The following is a 15,062-nucleotide window of genomic DNA, read 5'->3' as shown; positions in this document are numbered from 1 at the left end:
CCCTGCTGGGCCTGCAGCCAGGGTCGAATGAAGATCCGTGGGCCCCGGGTTGTCTCACTCACTCGCCGGGCCTGTGCTCTGGGTCTATTCAGGATCCCTCGGCCCAGGTCGTCTCACTCACTCGCCAGGCCTGCCAGAGCTCAGTGTTTCCTTCGGTGCTGGGGATCGAGCCGGGACCTGCGCACCCTGGGCGAGCGCAGGTCTGCTGAGCCAAGCTCTTGGCCCTCATTGCTTTCCAGTATGACCATTCGGAACATAGACACGATCGGATCGCACTGATTTCCAAGCTCATTTCCTAGGTGTACACTCAGTCCGTGTTTAGAGCCTTAAAAACGTCTTACGGCGCCTGGCGCCTGTCCTCTGGCTCCGCAGCAACCGCGTGGAAGCGTGGACGCGGGACGTGGCTTTCGCGCTCAGGCAGGAAGGCCGGCCGACGGCGGAGCTCGTCCCCAGCCAGCATGAAGTGCGAGTGATGGCCAAGGACTGGAAGAACGTGGATGCGGCGGTGGCGTGGCTACGAACACAAGGAGTTAACCAGACGGAGCCGTTTGTTCTCTACCTGGGCTTGAATTTACCGCACCCCTACCCTTCACCTTCCTCCGGAGAAAACTTTGGGTCCTCAACATTCCGCACCTCTCTCTATTGGCTTGAAAAAGTAAGTGCGCTCTGCGCATTCAAAAGTAGAAGTTGGCGTCATATGTGTAGTTTATTGCTGTTATCTCATTTAACTGCACCTTATTTTACAGGAAATAATGTCATAGTTCTCAATCACTGTTAAAGAAAAATCTGAAAAGTGTGCGTATAGACTGGGCTGATCACTTCTTTGATAAAAACAACAGGAGCAGTTTTATAAAACCTAATGTGTTAAAACTTGGAAGCCTGCTTCAGAATTGAATATATTTCTGGATAGTACATCTATGAAAAGAGAAACTGGAAGATATTTTCTTAGCATGGGCAGTTGTAAATGAAAACAAATAGGAAAACATATTTTTGAATCTTGAAAACACTACAAACAATGAGGATTAATGTGTTTGAAAAAGAAAATAACAGAGTAGAGTAGTTAGCACAGTGCTCGTGTCTGGACCCAGCGTGTGTCTGTCTGTCTCTCTCTCTCTCTCTCTCTCTCTCTCTCTCTCTCTCTCTCTCAGAGTTCCATATTGAGAACATTTTACCATTCTCACCTTCTCTGGAACACAATAAGGTCGTCATCATGAGACCTTCGTGTCAGTCGTCTGCCTTCACTTCCTCTCCATGCCTGGAGTCTTTGGAGTGGCAGCAGTGTCATTGTCCCCAGCATGCTCCCTTCTTCCGTAACTTCATGTATATTTGATTTGAAATTCACTTCCAGCTTTATGACTTTCATATCTTTACTGCGTACCCATCTTCATTGGCCAGTTCCTTTTCTGATTATCCATTCGGTAAACTGGTCATGGCACGAGCCCTGGGAGGGAACTAACTAGTCCAGGCGTGTACGGCACTGTGCACACGCCAGTCACCATCCTTTGAAAGAACTCCACCGTTAGCCACTGAATGTAATGCACATATGACTTAGTAGTGCTTCGTAATCTAAAGAGCTAGCAGCCTAAAGGTGTGAAAAGTTGTAATTTATGCAGTTAGAGTTACTAACTGGAATTTGAACCTTCTTTGTGGGGGAAACATGATTTTAACTAAACTGTAGCAATGTGGTTTTTATTTATTTTTATTTTTATTTTATTTTATTTATTTATTTTTTTGTTTTTGTGGTACCAGGGATTAAACTCTGGACCCTGCACTTGCCAGGCAGGCGCTTATTCTACTGAGCTCTCTCCCTAGCCCCAGCAATGAGGTTTAACTAATCTGAAATGTATGCAAATCAGAACCACATGATCCAAGAACTACCTGTATTTTGGCATGTGTAGCTCTGAAATGTGCAGCTTTTCAGGTACCTCAGAATCTCTACTGAGAAACACTCTTCATTGCACCTTGTCTTACAGGAAATAGTGTCATAGTGTTCAGTCTCATATCTTGTTCAAAAATACTAAGTGGTTCCATTTTCAAAATTCATAGTTTGCAAAATGAGTTAAATAACTCTCAACTAAATAATAAAAAAACACTTGGACTTTTTGAAAATGATATCACTAAAAGATAGGTATGAATTAAAACTAAAACAATTGTTTTGTCAAAATTTTAAATATATATATCGTGAGCAGCCAGATAGCTCAGCAGACTAAAGCACCTGCTAAGGCAGAGCACAGCAGTTGGGGTTCAATCCCTGGCATGCTATGCCAGCCCCAACCCCAGCAACTGAGACTGGGCATGGTGGTATGTGCCTGTAATCCCAGCACTTGGGAGGCTGAAAACAGGAGAATCACTATGAGTCCAATCTACACAGTGAGACCGGTAGACCCCGTAGACCCTGTACTAAATACATTTTTTTACAAAGTTGTATTTCATTTTAATAAGTATTTGGCTAATTAGATATGGACATTTTTACTAGTGATTTATGTCACTATCTTTGTGGGGGGGTACTGAAGATCGAACTTGGGACTTTGCACTTGCCAGGCTGGTGCTTATACCACTGATCTATATCCCCAGCCCCTAATTCACTATATTTTAGAGAATCTGTATTTCTAGTACTGATTTTGAAGCTTTGTATTGGTCATGTAACTATGTAGTAAAGCACTTGGAGCTGAGTATGCTGTCACACACCTGTGATCCCAGCACTCAGGAGGCTGAGGCAGGAGGATTGCCCTGAGTCCAAGGCTAGACTGAACTACACAGAGAGGCCCTGTCTCAATAAACCAAAAACTAATAATAATAGTAAAGTAGTGGGACATTTTTCTGGACACTAGATTGTCTAATATAGCACATATTTCATTGACCTACATTTTAAAATAATTTTCCCACAACTATCTTAGTATTTATGCAAATACTAGTGTTTACTTTTTGTTGTTTTTGGAATACAGGTTGAGCATCCTTATCCAAAATTCCAAAATCTGAAATGCTCCAAACCATAAAATTTTCAGACATCAGGGTGATACTATAAGTGAAAACTCTCTACCTGACCATGTAAAAGGTTTCCGTCAAAACACAGGTACACTAAACATACTGTATAAAAGTTACCTTCTTTTTCTATTACTTTTTTAATCATTTATTTATTTATTTATTTATTTATTTATTTATTTGGTACAGGGCCTTGCTATGCAGCTCCGCCTCACAGCGATCCTCCTGTCTCAGCCTCCCCAGCAGGCATGAGCCACCGACCCAGTTTCAGGGCCGGCACTGCAGGCCCAGGGTTCCAGGTCCTTGCGCTTGCCAGCCCGGTGCTTAGGCCACCAAGCGATCGCCCCAGCCCAAAAGTTATCTTTTGTGTACACAAGACAGACATGAAAAGTGAAGCCCATCCCCATTGTACCTCTAGGTAGTTAAGTAAATCTCAATAGCTTCTGCTTCCAAATATTTCAAATGAAGGATACTCAAGCTTCATTAACAATTTGTTTCAGGACAGGGAGATAGCTCAGCTACGTAAGTGCCTGCCTGGCAAGCGCAAGGTCCTGAGTTCAATCCCCAGTACCAAAAAAACCCAAAAAACTGTGTTCGTACTTTAAGTATTTCCTGTGCTTTTATTCATATTTTCTGATCATTCTTTTCTACCATTCTAAGTAATTAAATATTGTGCTGTTCATTATACATGTTTCTTAAAAGAGGGTACTACCACGTGTCTAATGCTAACTACATCTTTCTCCCCTTTTTAGGTATCTCATGATGTCGTCACAGTCCCCAAGTGGCTGCCTCTGTCAGAAATGCACCCTGTAGATTATTATTCTTCTTATACAAAAAACTGCACTGGGACGTTTACAGACAAAGAAATTAAGAACATTAGAGCTTTCTATTACGCTATGTGTGCTGAGGCAGATGCCATGCTTGGTGGGTGACATAATTAATAAGCAATTCAATGAAGAAAAGTATAATATTTTTCCAACAAACTGTGCTCATGCGGGTTGGGATGTGCTTGAACATTTCAGATATTTCTTAGTACAGTTGCTCAGATATTTTAGGCTTAGAACTGTAGGAATCTGGACACATAAAAATTGGATACCATTCATTAATAAAAGAATAAAAAGCTCTTTCTAATTATTCAGAAAGTCTCAATAGCTTCTGCCAGCCTTAAGCAAGAGTCCATGTTCAGCTGAACATGGGTCTGTGTATGACAAGTAACTGGAAGGCTACTCAGATGCTGAAGAGACAGCGAAGTTTACTCGTTGAGTCTTATGACTCCTTCCACACTTGTAATGCTACAAAATGAATCCATTCTCCTCCCTTTGTTCTTTATAGTGCAGCTAAACTAAAGCTGAACTCAGTCGCCCTGAGCAAATCTGGACCATAATTATATTGAATTTTTTACCTTCATTTAAGTTCAAAGGCAGCTCAAAACCAACCTTGCCTCCCTTAGATGACTGCCAAGGGTTTTTCCTGTTCACCTGTAGAGTTGTGGCAGTTTCTACGTCATACATGGTGCAACCCTGCTTTTAAGAATAATAGCTATTTTATAATAGGTTATTTTTATAGTCTGGTAAAGTGGTGCACACCTGTAATCCTAGCACTTGAGAGGCTGAGGCAGGAAGATCACTGAAAGTTCAAGGCCAGCTTGGGAAGCATAGCAAGACCCTGTATCAAAAAGGCAACAACAAAAAAGTTACTTCTATAACACTGAATTATTTATTTGCTGCACTTTGTAGCTGAGCATAACTGCATTTGTGAGCAGGGGTAGCACCTCTTTTGTATAAAGAAAACCTTAAGGGTTTTGATTATTTGAACAGTGAGCGATTATTTGTTAAAAGCATTTATTGGGAAAGTAAAAAAGTATGGGGCCAGGGAGATAGCTCAGCGGTATAAGCACCTCCCTGGCAAGCACAAGGTCATGAGTTTGATCCCTGGTACGAACAAAACAAAACAAAGTATGCCCCAGAAAGCAAAAAACATGCATATTTATAATATAGCAAGTTATAGTATTGAAAGAGTTATAAGGAGTTTCCAAGTACTTGGTGTTATTACAAGCACTATTTGGAGTGTTTTAATCTAAGCCCACGGCTTCCATCGAATTGTGTCGCATCGCTGTTATCTGATGTCAGGGACTGTTTATCCATTTGTCTCTACAAATTGCTTTCAGCAGCTTCCAACCAGCCATCATCTGCGTCTACTAAAGTGAAAACTTATATAACCTTGCTGCCTGGAAGCAAAAATACTGTTCTTCATGTCTCTTCAGGGGGAAAAACACAAGCAGTGGCTTGCTTATACTTCAAGTTACAAAGTGTAGAGAACATCTTTCTTTTAAAATCTATGCTGGTCTGGTCACCAAATCATATTTATACCGGGCATGGTGTTAAGTACTGTTAAAGTCTGTTAAATACTATTACATCATGTTAGTGACACTTGGTTTTTTACTTTGAGGCCTTTACATTTTCTCCTTCCTCTGCATAGAACGCCCTTCCCTCTTTTTGCTTTTTTACATGACCGGCTTATTCTCGGCCTTTAGCTCTCAGCTCAAGTAGCACCTCCTCAGATGTGTCGCACACCAGCCTCGGCACTCCATTTATACATTATTGCGAGGTGACATCACAGCACTATTTTGGGAGTCTTTCTGCTTGTTCACCTGCTGTCCCTCCTAGAGATGCATGCTTCATGAGGGTGGAGGCATTCGGTCACATTCAGCATCACTTCTGTTGTGCATGCGGTGCCTGGCACATAGTAAGTGCGCAGGAAACATTTAGGGAATGAGTGTAAGCACAAGAGATTACAGCATGTTGTTGTAACTGTTGTTGTTGATGTATCGTTGTAACTGTACAAAGGACCGGGCTCTTGGAGGATGGAGTGACTCACTGTAACAGAGGTCCTCTGGAGCTGGGGCAGACAGGAGCAACGGGAATCTGTGAGAGGTGGGAGAAAAGGCAGTTGACTTGAAAAGCGGTGCGGACAAAGGCAGGAAATTGTGAATGGATTTGGTATGTAGAGGAGGAATCTGAGAAGTTAGAGATTGTGGGGAGGTAAAGGTGGAGGAGGCAGCAGAGCCTGCTGAGCTTGGAGGGCAACCAGGGGCCGTGTGTGTCCTGCTGAAGGCAGTGGGAAGTTCTGAAAGTATTATTATTATTATTATTATTATTATTATTATTATTATCAAGAAAGAATACAAAATAGGAGAAAATATTAGAAGCGATACAGAACTTGACCAAACAAATCAATAGGAATTCAACAATGGTTGCTGTATTGCATAATGTTGCCTTCAAATTAGTTGTCCTGATTATCAGATATAAGCTTTAAAAATTAGGGGGAAATGTTATAAGAAATTTAAAAGGACAAGAAAAGGAAAGGAAAAATTTAAGCATAGACTGCTCTATAGGCCAGCAAAAACAAGCAGCACAGTTATCCAAACCATCCTACATACATATAGAAATGTAGCTTTTCCCTCTTTCCTTCTTGTCCTTTTCCTCATCCCAGTTTTTCCCTCCCCTTTGAACAGTTTCTTTCCTCTTCACAGTATCTATGGTACTGCTCAGATTTTATTGACTCAGGTACTGAAACTAGTGACACAGTACAATGTTTGCATATGTGATTCTGATTTATTTCACTTATGCGTATGGTCTCTAGTTGCATCCATTTACCTATAAAATCCTTAAATTTATCTTTCTTTATAGCTAGTAATACTCCATTGTATAACTACTCCACATCTTTTTATCTGTTCCTTTCTGATGGACATTTGGATTGTTTCCAAGATTTAGCTGTGATTTACAGGAATAGCTGGGCTGAATGGAATCTCCAATCCCAGCTTTTTGAGGCATCGCTCCACTGATTTCCATAGTGGTTGTACCAGTCTGTATTCCCACCAACAGTGGAGAAAGGTTCCTTCTTCCCCACAGTCTCCCCAGCATTTGCTATTGGTTGACTTTTTGATGATAGCCAAGGGCCAGCCACATAGCTCAGTGAACTAAAGCACCTGCTTCAGCAGAGCACAGAGGCTGGGGTTTGATCCCTGGCTTGCTGTGCTGGCCCTGCCCCTGGAGCATGCTGAGATGGTGATTGAGACTGGACGTGGTAGCACACACCTGTAGTCCCAGCACTGGGGAGGCTGAAAAACAGGAGAATCACTATGAGTCTGATCTATGTAGTGAGACCCTGTAGGTCCTGTCCTAAATTTATAAAAAAAATTTTAAAAAATGCATACAGCCTCTTGATGATAGCCATTCTTTCTGGGGTGAGATGGAATCTCAGTGTTGTTTTAATTTGCATTTCTTGAATGGCCAATGATGTTGGACATTATTTCATATATTTATTTGCCATTTGTACTTTTTCTTCTGAGAAGTGTGTATTTATCTCAGATGCCCATTTTTGGAATGGGTCTTTGAATTTTGGGAGCCTGACTTTTTTAAATTCCTTATATGTTTTAGATAGAAGTCCTTTGTCAGAGGGACCATCAGCTATAATTTTTTCCTGATCTGTGGGTTTTCTATTTACTCTTTTGGTGCTTTCTTTTGATATGCTGGAACTTTTCAGAAAGATGAGATCCCAGTTGTTGAGTCTTTGAAGTATCTCCCATGCAGTTTAGTTTTTGTTCATGAATTTCCACCTACCCCTATGGCTTTAAAATTTCTACCTCCTTTTTCCTCCAGAAGATTTAGTATTTCTGTTTTAATATTAAACTCTTTGATCCATTTTGACTATAGCTCAGTGCATGCTGAACAGGGCTTACATGTGGTCAGAGGTCAGTTAAAAAGCCATCAGCATGGCAGGATGCTATGAAAGGAAAGAAGGAGCAGAGCAAGGCTTGGAAGGAAGCTGTTCCACTTGTCCCGTGGAAGGGTCACGAGAGTCTTAACACCATGAGTAACTTCTCATAGAACACTTGGTGTTCACTCTAACTGAACTTCAGAATCTGTGGAGCTTCTTATAAACCCTTAGAACCCAGATTCAGGCACTACCAACACAGGAAATCACCCTGTCTCTGGACCTTGGCTTATTATAATTCTCTCAATTACAATAAAGAAGAAATTTAACACACTAAGAGACTGATCAAAGGGACTGGTCTAAGTTCAGTGTCTAGTTATTCCCTGTCCAGAAATATGCTAAGTCACACTTGTAAACCATCTCCACTGCCTCCCGCCCTCTTCAAAGGTGGAACTCCCATACCCCTTAGCCAACCACCTGAGCCTGAACTGACAGCTGCTTAAATCAGAGAAGGGGCATCCAGCCTTTTGGCTTGCCTGAGCTGCTTTTGGTGAAGAAGCTTCATCTTGGCCATGTATAAAATATACAATGTACTTAAGTGCCAGAACTGCCTTTATTTCTAAATATTTTGACTATAAGGTGGTTAGGAGGAAAGGGAGCAGGAAAAAGGAACTATGATCACACTTATGACGTCCTGTTGTGCAGCACTTGGGGGTATCCACCTTCGTGTGTAGTGCTGATGACCAGACTCGCTGTTCTTGGCACATTCGAGGCCCTAATGCCAGATGCCCGCCCGGTCCTCATAAAATTTCCTGATAGAAGCAGAAAGCAAGCAGCATGATCTTCAGATAAAGAAGCTTTGAGCAAGGATTCCTCTGGGCGTTGCATTTTCTTCTTCCCCTCTCTAGTTTGTCAACTGAGAAGGAAAACACATCAAACTCTAGATGATACTCAGATGTTGAGCGTTCCTACAAACGTTTAAAGGTAGACTTTTTCACGAACTTAATTGGTACACCATGAGCTAAAAGTTAATTAAGAGCATTGTCTTGATCCCATTGTAGGTCAGATTATTTTGGCTCTCCGCCAGCTAGATCTTCTTCAGAAAACTATTGTCATATACACCTCAGACCACGGTGAGCTGGCCATGGAACACCGACAGTTTTATAAAATGAGTATGTATGAAGCCAGTGCTCATGTTCCGCTTCTGCTCATGGGACCAGGGATTAAGGCCAACCTACAAGTACCAAGTGTGGTTTCTCTTGTGGATATTTACCCTACTATGCTTGGTAAGTAAGCTGATTCTACATTTATTTGTAATAATCCTGGGCAAGGAACAAGAACAGTAACCTGTAGCCCCCCTGACTTGCTTTGACCTTGAGCAACTCATTTGATTGAGTCACAGTCATACTCTGAAGAGGGAAGAAAATATTCCAGAGGTTCCTGTGGCCTTCACTCACTTTTAGTCATTTACCCTTCAGAAGATTTACAATCAGGATATGACCGTAAGCTGAGACATTCAAGCCTATAACTTTATGAATGATTTGGATAGCATTTGACTGTCTACCATTGTCTTCCTAAAATCTAAACATTTTCTTTCCAGACTATTTGACACTCCCTGGTTTGTGTGACATGATAAGAATTTCTTATTATCAGAAACACCTTTGTATGCAAATCCTGCTCCTCTGGCAGTGGTGTAAGGGTTGGCTATAATGGATGGAAGGTGGGCATGGTGGTGTACACCTGGGGCGTGGTGGTGCACGCCTGTAATCCCAGCACTTGGGAGGCTGAAAACAGATGGATCACTACAAGTCTGATCCAGTAGTGAGACCCTGAACACCCTGTATGTAGACCCTTCCCTAAAATAATAAATAAATAATTTAAAAAATGGATGGAAGGGTTTTGGGGTTTTTTGGATTTTTCTTTCAATTCATCAACTGCAATTTTCTAAAACTCAAACTTTCATATCCTTATTTATTCTTCTCTTTCATAAGATTACTGGCACAGGAAGAGTTCTTCTGAGTCACATTCCTTGCAAGAGTATATTTTGTTTTAACAACACTTAAATCATATGCTGATTAGACTGCTTCTAAACAACAAAAGAAGTTAAGTCAAATATAAGTGTCTTCCCAGTTCTAAACTGAAACTAGCCTGTTATCTTCAGGGCTTACACAGCTTGTGATGGGTTTCATAATAAATACGCTGTATTATCAGAAGGAGAATATGATTGAGGGCAGCAGGTAGAAGGACTAGCATACATGAGCCTCCGTCTTTATGTAAGTCACAGAAGCATGCTTTTCACTAAATGGTCACCACAGAGGAAGTGGAAACAGAACCCTGAGTTGAAGCCAGCAGACAACATTGCTGATTGAATTGCTTATTTAAAAGAAACCTTTTCATAAATAACAAATGATAAATAAATAATAAAGGTCTAGTATCTATAAAGCTGTTACAAATCTGTAAGGCAGAAATTACCTACTAGCTAACTGAACAAAAGGCTTCTATCAAGCAGTTCACAACAGAATGTATGCAAATGGTCAAAATACTTTTTTTTTTTAATGTATTTGGTTGTTGTAGAGTCTTACTACGCAGCTCAGACTCATGGTGATCCTCCTGTTTCAGCCTCCCCAGCACTGGGGTTACAGGTATGTGCCACCATGACTGGACTCTGGCTGGCTCAGCCCTCCCTGGGGGCAGGGCTGGCACAGCATGTGGTGCCAGGGACTGAACTGTGGTCCCTGTGCTTGCCTAAGCTTGTGTAAGCAGGCACTTTAGTCTGCTGAGCTATCTCGCCGGCCCCAATATACTTACTTTTAAATTTCATACTCAGTATTCAATAAAACTATTAAAACCAGAGCATAGTTTTTATTTCAACCATAGAGTTTACAAAGATTGAGAAAAATTAAAGTCTTTTACTAGCAATAGCCTTCTTAGATGCAGCTGCGGGGAATATAAAGTAGCTCAAATCTAGCAGCAGATGAGCACCATGTTCCTCATTTTTTATTGGGAATATTTAAAACATGGAGCATTGAGAACAGTTGGAAAAAGAGTTGGAGAAACAACTTCAGGGTCCTTATGGGGCCATCCTGACTGTGTAGCCACAACCAGTGGTAACTGTGATACAGAATCAGTCTGCATTCCAAGACACAGGCAGTTTTTAACTATATAATCTCTTTCTGTATCAAACAGTTCTCATATTTATGGTCCATGTATCTGCGTTCAATAGTAAAAAATAAGTTAGTTTACTTAAGACAGTATAAGCCAAGATTCCTACAAAATACTAGTTTCCTTAAAGATGCTATAGAGAATAGAAAAAGCTTTGTCTCCAGTAACTGGGACATAAGGTATAAACTGCGTACCACTTTTATAGATTTATAATACACATCTGCAATAATTTCACATCTATAATAAATCTGCCTACTTTATTGTTGAACCATTGTTTGTAGACATAGCAATTACTAAAGCCCTTTCTTAGATAAGGTCTTGGCTTTTTTTTTTTTCCAGAATTGGGGATTGAACTCATGCCCCTGCACTTGCCAGGGAAGCATGATAAGGTCTTATTAATATCCCGTCTAACAAAGTTGGAAAAACAACTGCAATTATTTAATCAGAAAATAAAAGACTGGGGTTGGGGAGATAGCTTAGGGCAGTCTAAGCACCTGTCTGGCAAGTGCAAGGATCTAGGTTCGATCCCTTTGTTCGATCCCCAGTGCTGCATGCCAGGCTGGCCACCGAGTCCGAACATGGTGGCACACACCTGTAACTCCAGTGCTGGGGAGGATGAGACAGGAGGATCACTATGAGTCCTAGCTGCGTAGTAAGACCCTGTACCAAATACATAAATAAATAAAAGATTAAGAAAAAATAAAAAGACTGATGATATTTAGTAAGGGCTCTTATATGTCAGGCCCTGTCCTTAGAAGTTTATATAAATTATCTTATTTAAACCTAAAATGAATCTATGGGATACAAGAGCTGTTATGATCCCTCCCAACAAATGAGGAATCTGTTTGAAAAAGTCAGTAACATGCTCCAGGCTGCATGGTAACAGAGTAAACATCTTAACCTAGTAGTCTATTTCTATGAAGTCTACGTTGACTCTCTTTTGAAAGTGTACATTTCTTATTCTATGGTTCTGTCTGTCTGTATTTGTTTGGTTCAGTCTGGTCTTTGAGAAGGGTCTTGCTATATAATTCATGCTGGCTTGAGCTCACTCTATAGCCCAAGACAGCCTTGAACTCATGGTGATCCTTCTACCTCAGCCTCTGGAGCGCTGGGAGTATATGCGTACACCACCATGCCTAACCTCTCTATGTGTCTGTATTTGGTAGACTAAAAAATACATTATTTTTCCTAAATCAGTATGATTCAGGATTCTCCAGGTATGTTTTAGAAATGCTAGTAAATTAAGAATGATCCCTGTGATCTTTAATGATAGAGAATATATAAGTATCATGTAGAAATGTTCAGCTCAGGCTGGGGAGACAGCTCAGCAGCCTAAGCGCCTGACTGGCAAGCACAAGTTTGATCCCCAGTGCCACATGCCCTGCCCCCCTGGAACTGGGTGTGGTGGCACACGCCCGTAGTCCTAGCACTGGGGAAGCTAAGACAGGAGGGTCACTATGAGTCTGCACTGTGTAGTGAGACCCTGCATCAATAACAAGAAGAAAAACAAAAGAAATGTTCAATTAATGAAAGAATAAGTTGTTTAAGAAAATGTTGCTGTTTTTGCTATGAAGATATCGCTGGAATTCCTGTGCCTCAGAACCTGAGTGGATACTCTTTGTTGCCGTTATCATCAGAAGTGGTGAAGAATGAACATCAACTTACAGACTTTCATCCACCCTGGATTCTGAGTGAATACCACGGGTGCAATGCAAACGCTTCTACCTACATGCTTCGGACCAGCCAGTGGAAATACATCGCCTACTCTGACGGTGCTTCAGTGCTGCCTCAACTATTTGGTAAATTCATTGGTATATATTAAGTACAATACGCCTAGTAGGCGGGCCCACATAGCACTGCTCAGGAGATTTGATAGTGATTGTTGAATAACATCTGGTGCTTCTTAGCCCGGCGTGGGCTACCGGAGGTCGCCGGGTGAGGGACAGTGTCTTAGGTACTCTTCTCTCCTTGCTGGGACAAATAGCCGACACTCAAAATGAAGGAAGGAAAGGTTTATTTAGCTCACAGTTACTGGAGGTTTCAGTCCATACTCAGCTGGGTCCAACGCAGAGCAGCACAGAGCAAAAAGCAACCTTTCATGGTGGTGGCAAAGAGCGAGAGCACAAGGGAGGGGTAGCAGCAGCTCAACCAGCCAGCTTCTCTTCCCTCCTTACATTGTAATGCAAATTACCTGCCCCAGGGCAGGGGCAGCATCCACACCCACAGTGATCAATCACAAACTCCAGAAGCTGCCCCAAGACTGCATGAGGCTTTGGTGGGGACACCTAGACACAAACCATAACAGACAGCTTCCCGGCAGAGCAGCATGTGAGCAGCAGAGGCGGTGCCTGAGGCTTTGGATCAGGTGTCACGACCAAAGCCCGCATTTTGCCAGCTCAGTAAGCTTTGATTAGTCATCCCTGCACTTCCCACTCAGCCGTCCACACCACTTCCTCACACCGAGCTTTCATCTGCTCTGAGAGATCAACACCTATGTTTTATGGAGCCTGACATGCTACAGTAATTAGTGAATGATCACCACAGCCCTACAAGATGGTGTACCATTCTTCTGTTACTGAAAGGAAGAGCCAGGGAAGTTCGGGCGCCGGTGCAAGGCCTTGTAGCTGTGTGACAGACCTGAGGCTTCAGTGTAGGACCAACTCTGGAGCCATGCTCCCTTCATTCTGTAAAAATGTGGCCCTCTTCAGTAGTCTAGAACTAGTGTTTAAACAGAAGTTTTGGATTTAGTCTTTATCCTTTGTCATCATTTTATACATAAAATATATCCTAAGGCCATTGTTAATGTTTATTTCTCCTTCCTTTTTACAAATATTGTCTTCCTAGTTACAAATGTCAATAGTGTTAATTCCAAGTAATTCATTAAGCAGCCAAACTGACTGACTTTCTTACCTCAAAAGAGCAAAGGATTCGTAGCTTCAAGCAAGATGTCCTTGAGTGGTCATCCTGATGAGTCATAAGCATCTCTTGCTTGCTGGATGGCTGGTGTTAAATTTATGGAAACCCCTTTTTGGGGGCCAAGTTCCTGTACTAAGCCCAACAAAACTGACCTAACCAGAGTGGAGTTACTCATGCTAACTGCCATGTACTCAAGCTGAAGTATAAAATAGGCTGGTTTGTAGAAGAACAGGAGGTTAAAGTACCAATCAGAAGGGGACAAGGCAGGCCTCTCTGCTTTAACTATTATAAAGAAGCTAACTTTTAACCCCCCTCCAGTCCACTCTTTGCTCTCTGTTTCTATGTTTTTCACCTTTTCTCAGCTTACAAACCCTGCCCCCCAATTCATCAGAATAGCTTCTCTTTCATTAGACAGGATGCTGCCCAATTCATCAATCTCTAAATAAAAGCCCTTTAAATCTTTCTGCTAAATTTGCTGAGAATACCCGGTGTGGTGGCTCAGGGCTGTAATCCCAGCACTCCGGAGGCTGAGGCAGGAAGATCCTTGCAAGTTCAAGACCAGCCTGGGCTATAAAGTGAGCTCAAGGCCAGCCTGAACTGCATAGCGAGACCCTGCCTTAAAAAACCAAAAATAAAAATAAATTTTCTGAGATTTTACTTTCCCCGCACTGTATTCTGCATAAAACCCAAGTGACTACTGAAGGATCTGTGGAGGAGCCAGCCTTTCCTGCGGTCTCCAGGGTTGTATTCTCAGACTTCCCTTTCTAAAGAGATGCCACTGAAATCCACCTAGCAAAGTCATACATGTCCTGCGGGGTCTCCTGGCTAAGGCACTCAAATAGGGACAGAGTCCAGTGTTTATTTTCCATCTGAAGTTAACTGTCATTTTTGATAGGCTGTTTCCCAGTTAGGTTGGCGTTCCAGTTACATCCTCTGTCTTTCCACATGTGTATAAAAAGAGTTTATGGACACAAAATGCTCCTCATCATTTTCTCCTGGTAGTGACTGAGAAAAGTTTATATTTCCATGGCCATTTGCCCAAATGGACAGCATGGATGAGTGTAACTTTCAGGATTCCAAGCAGAATTTTTCTTTTCTTTTTTTATGTGCCATCTCTGAATTTAAAAAGTCATAGGTTTTGTTTGTTTGTTTGGTTGGTTGGTTTGTTTTTTTTTTTTTTTTTTTTGCCCCGGAACCAGGGATTGAACTCAGGCCCTTAAGCTTTCCAGGTAAGTGCTTATTCTACTGAGCCATCTCACTGGCCCCTAGAATTTTTCTTTCTTTCT

The 15,062-nt window shown here is 41.8% G+C and overlaps 1 protein-coding gene across 1 annotated transcript in view; it reads left to right on the top strand.

The window, feature by feature from the left end:
- Positions 1-15,062, top strand: part of Arsk (arylsulfatase family member K) — a 45,848-nt gene that overhangs the window by 28,256 nt on the left and 2,530 nt on the right. Inside the window, exons 4-7 of the mRNA XM_023708636.1 lie at positions 373-655; positions 3,735-3,906; positions 8,760-8,984; positions 12,435-12,659. Of these exons, the coding sequence (XP_023564404.1) occupies positions 373-655; positions 3,735-3,906; positions 8,760-8,984; positions 12,435-12,659 (905 nt within the window). The remainder of the gene's footprint in view (positions 1-372; positions 656-3,734; positions 3,907-8,759; positions 8,985-12,434; positions 12,660-15,062) is intronic.

This window comes from Octodon degus, unplaced genomic scaffold (assembly GCF_000260255.1).
Source record: "Octodon degus isolate 3935 unplaced genomic scaffold, OctDeg1.0 scaffold00009, whole genome shotgun sequence".
NCBI lineage: Eukaryota > Metazoa > Chordata > Mammalia > Rodentia > Octodontidae > Octodon > Octodon degus.
This window is presented reverse-complemented; position numbering and strand designations above follow the sequence as displayed.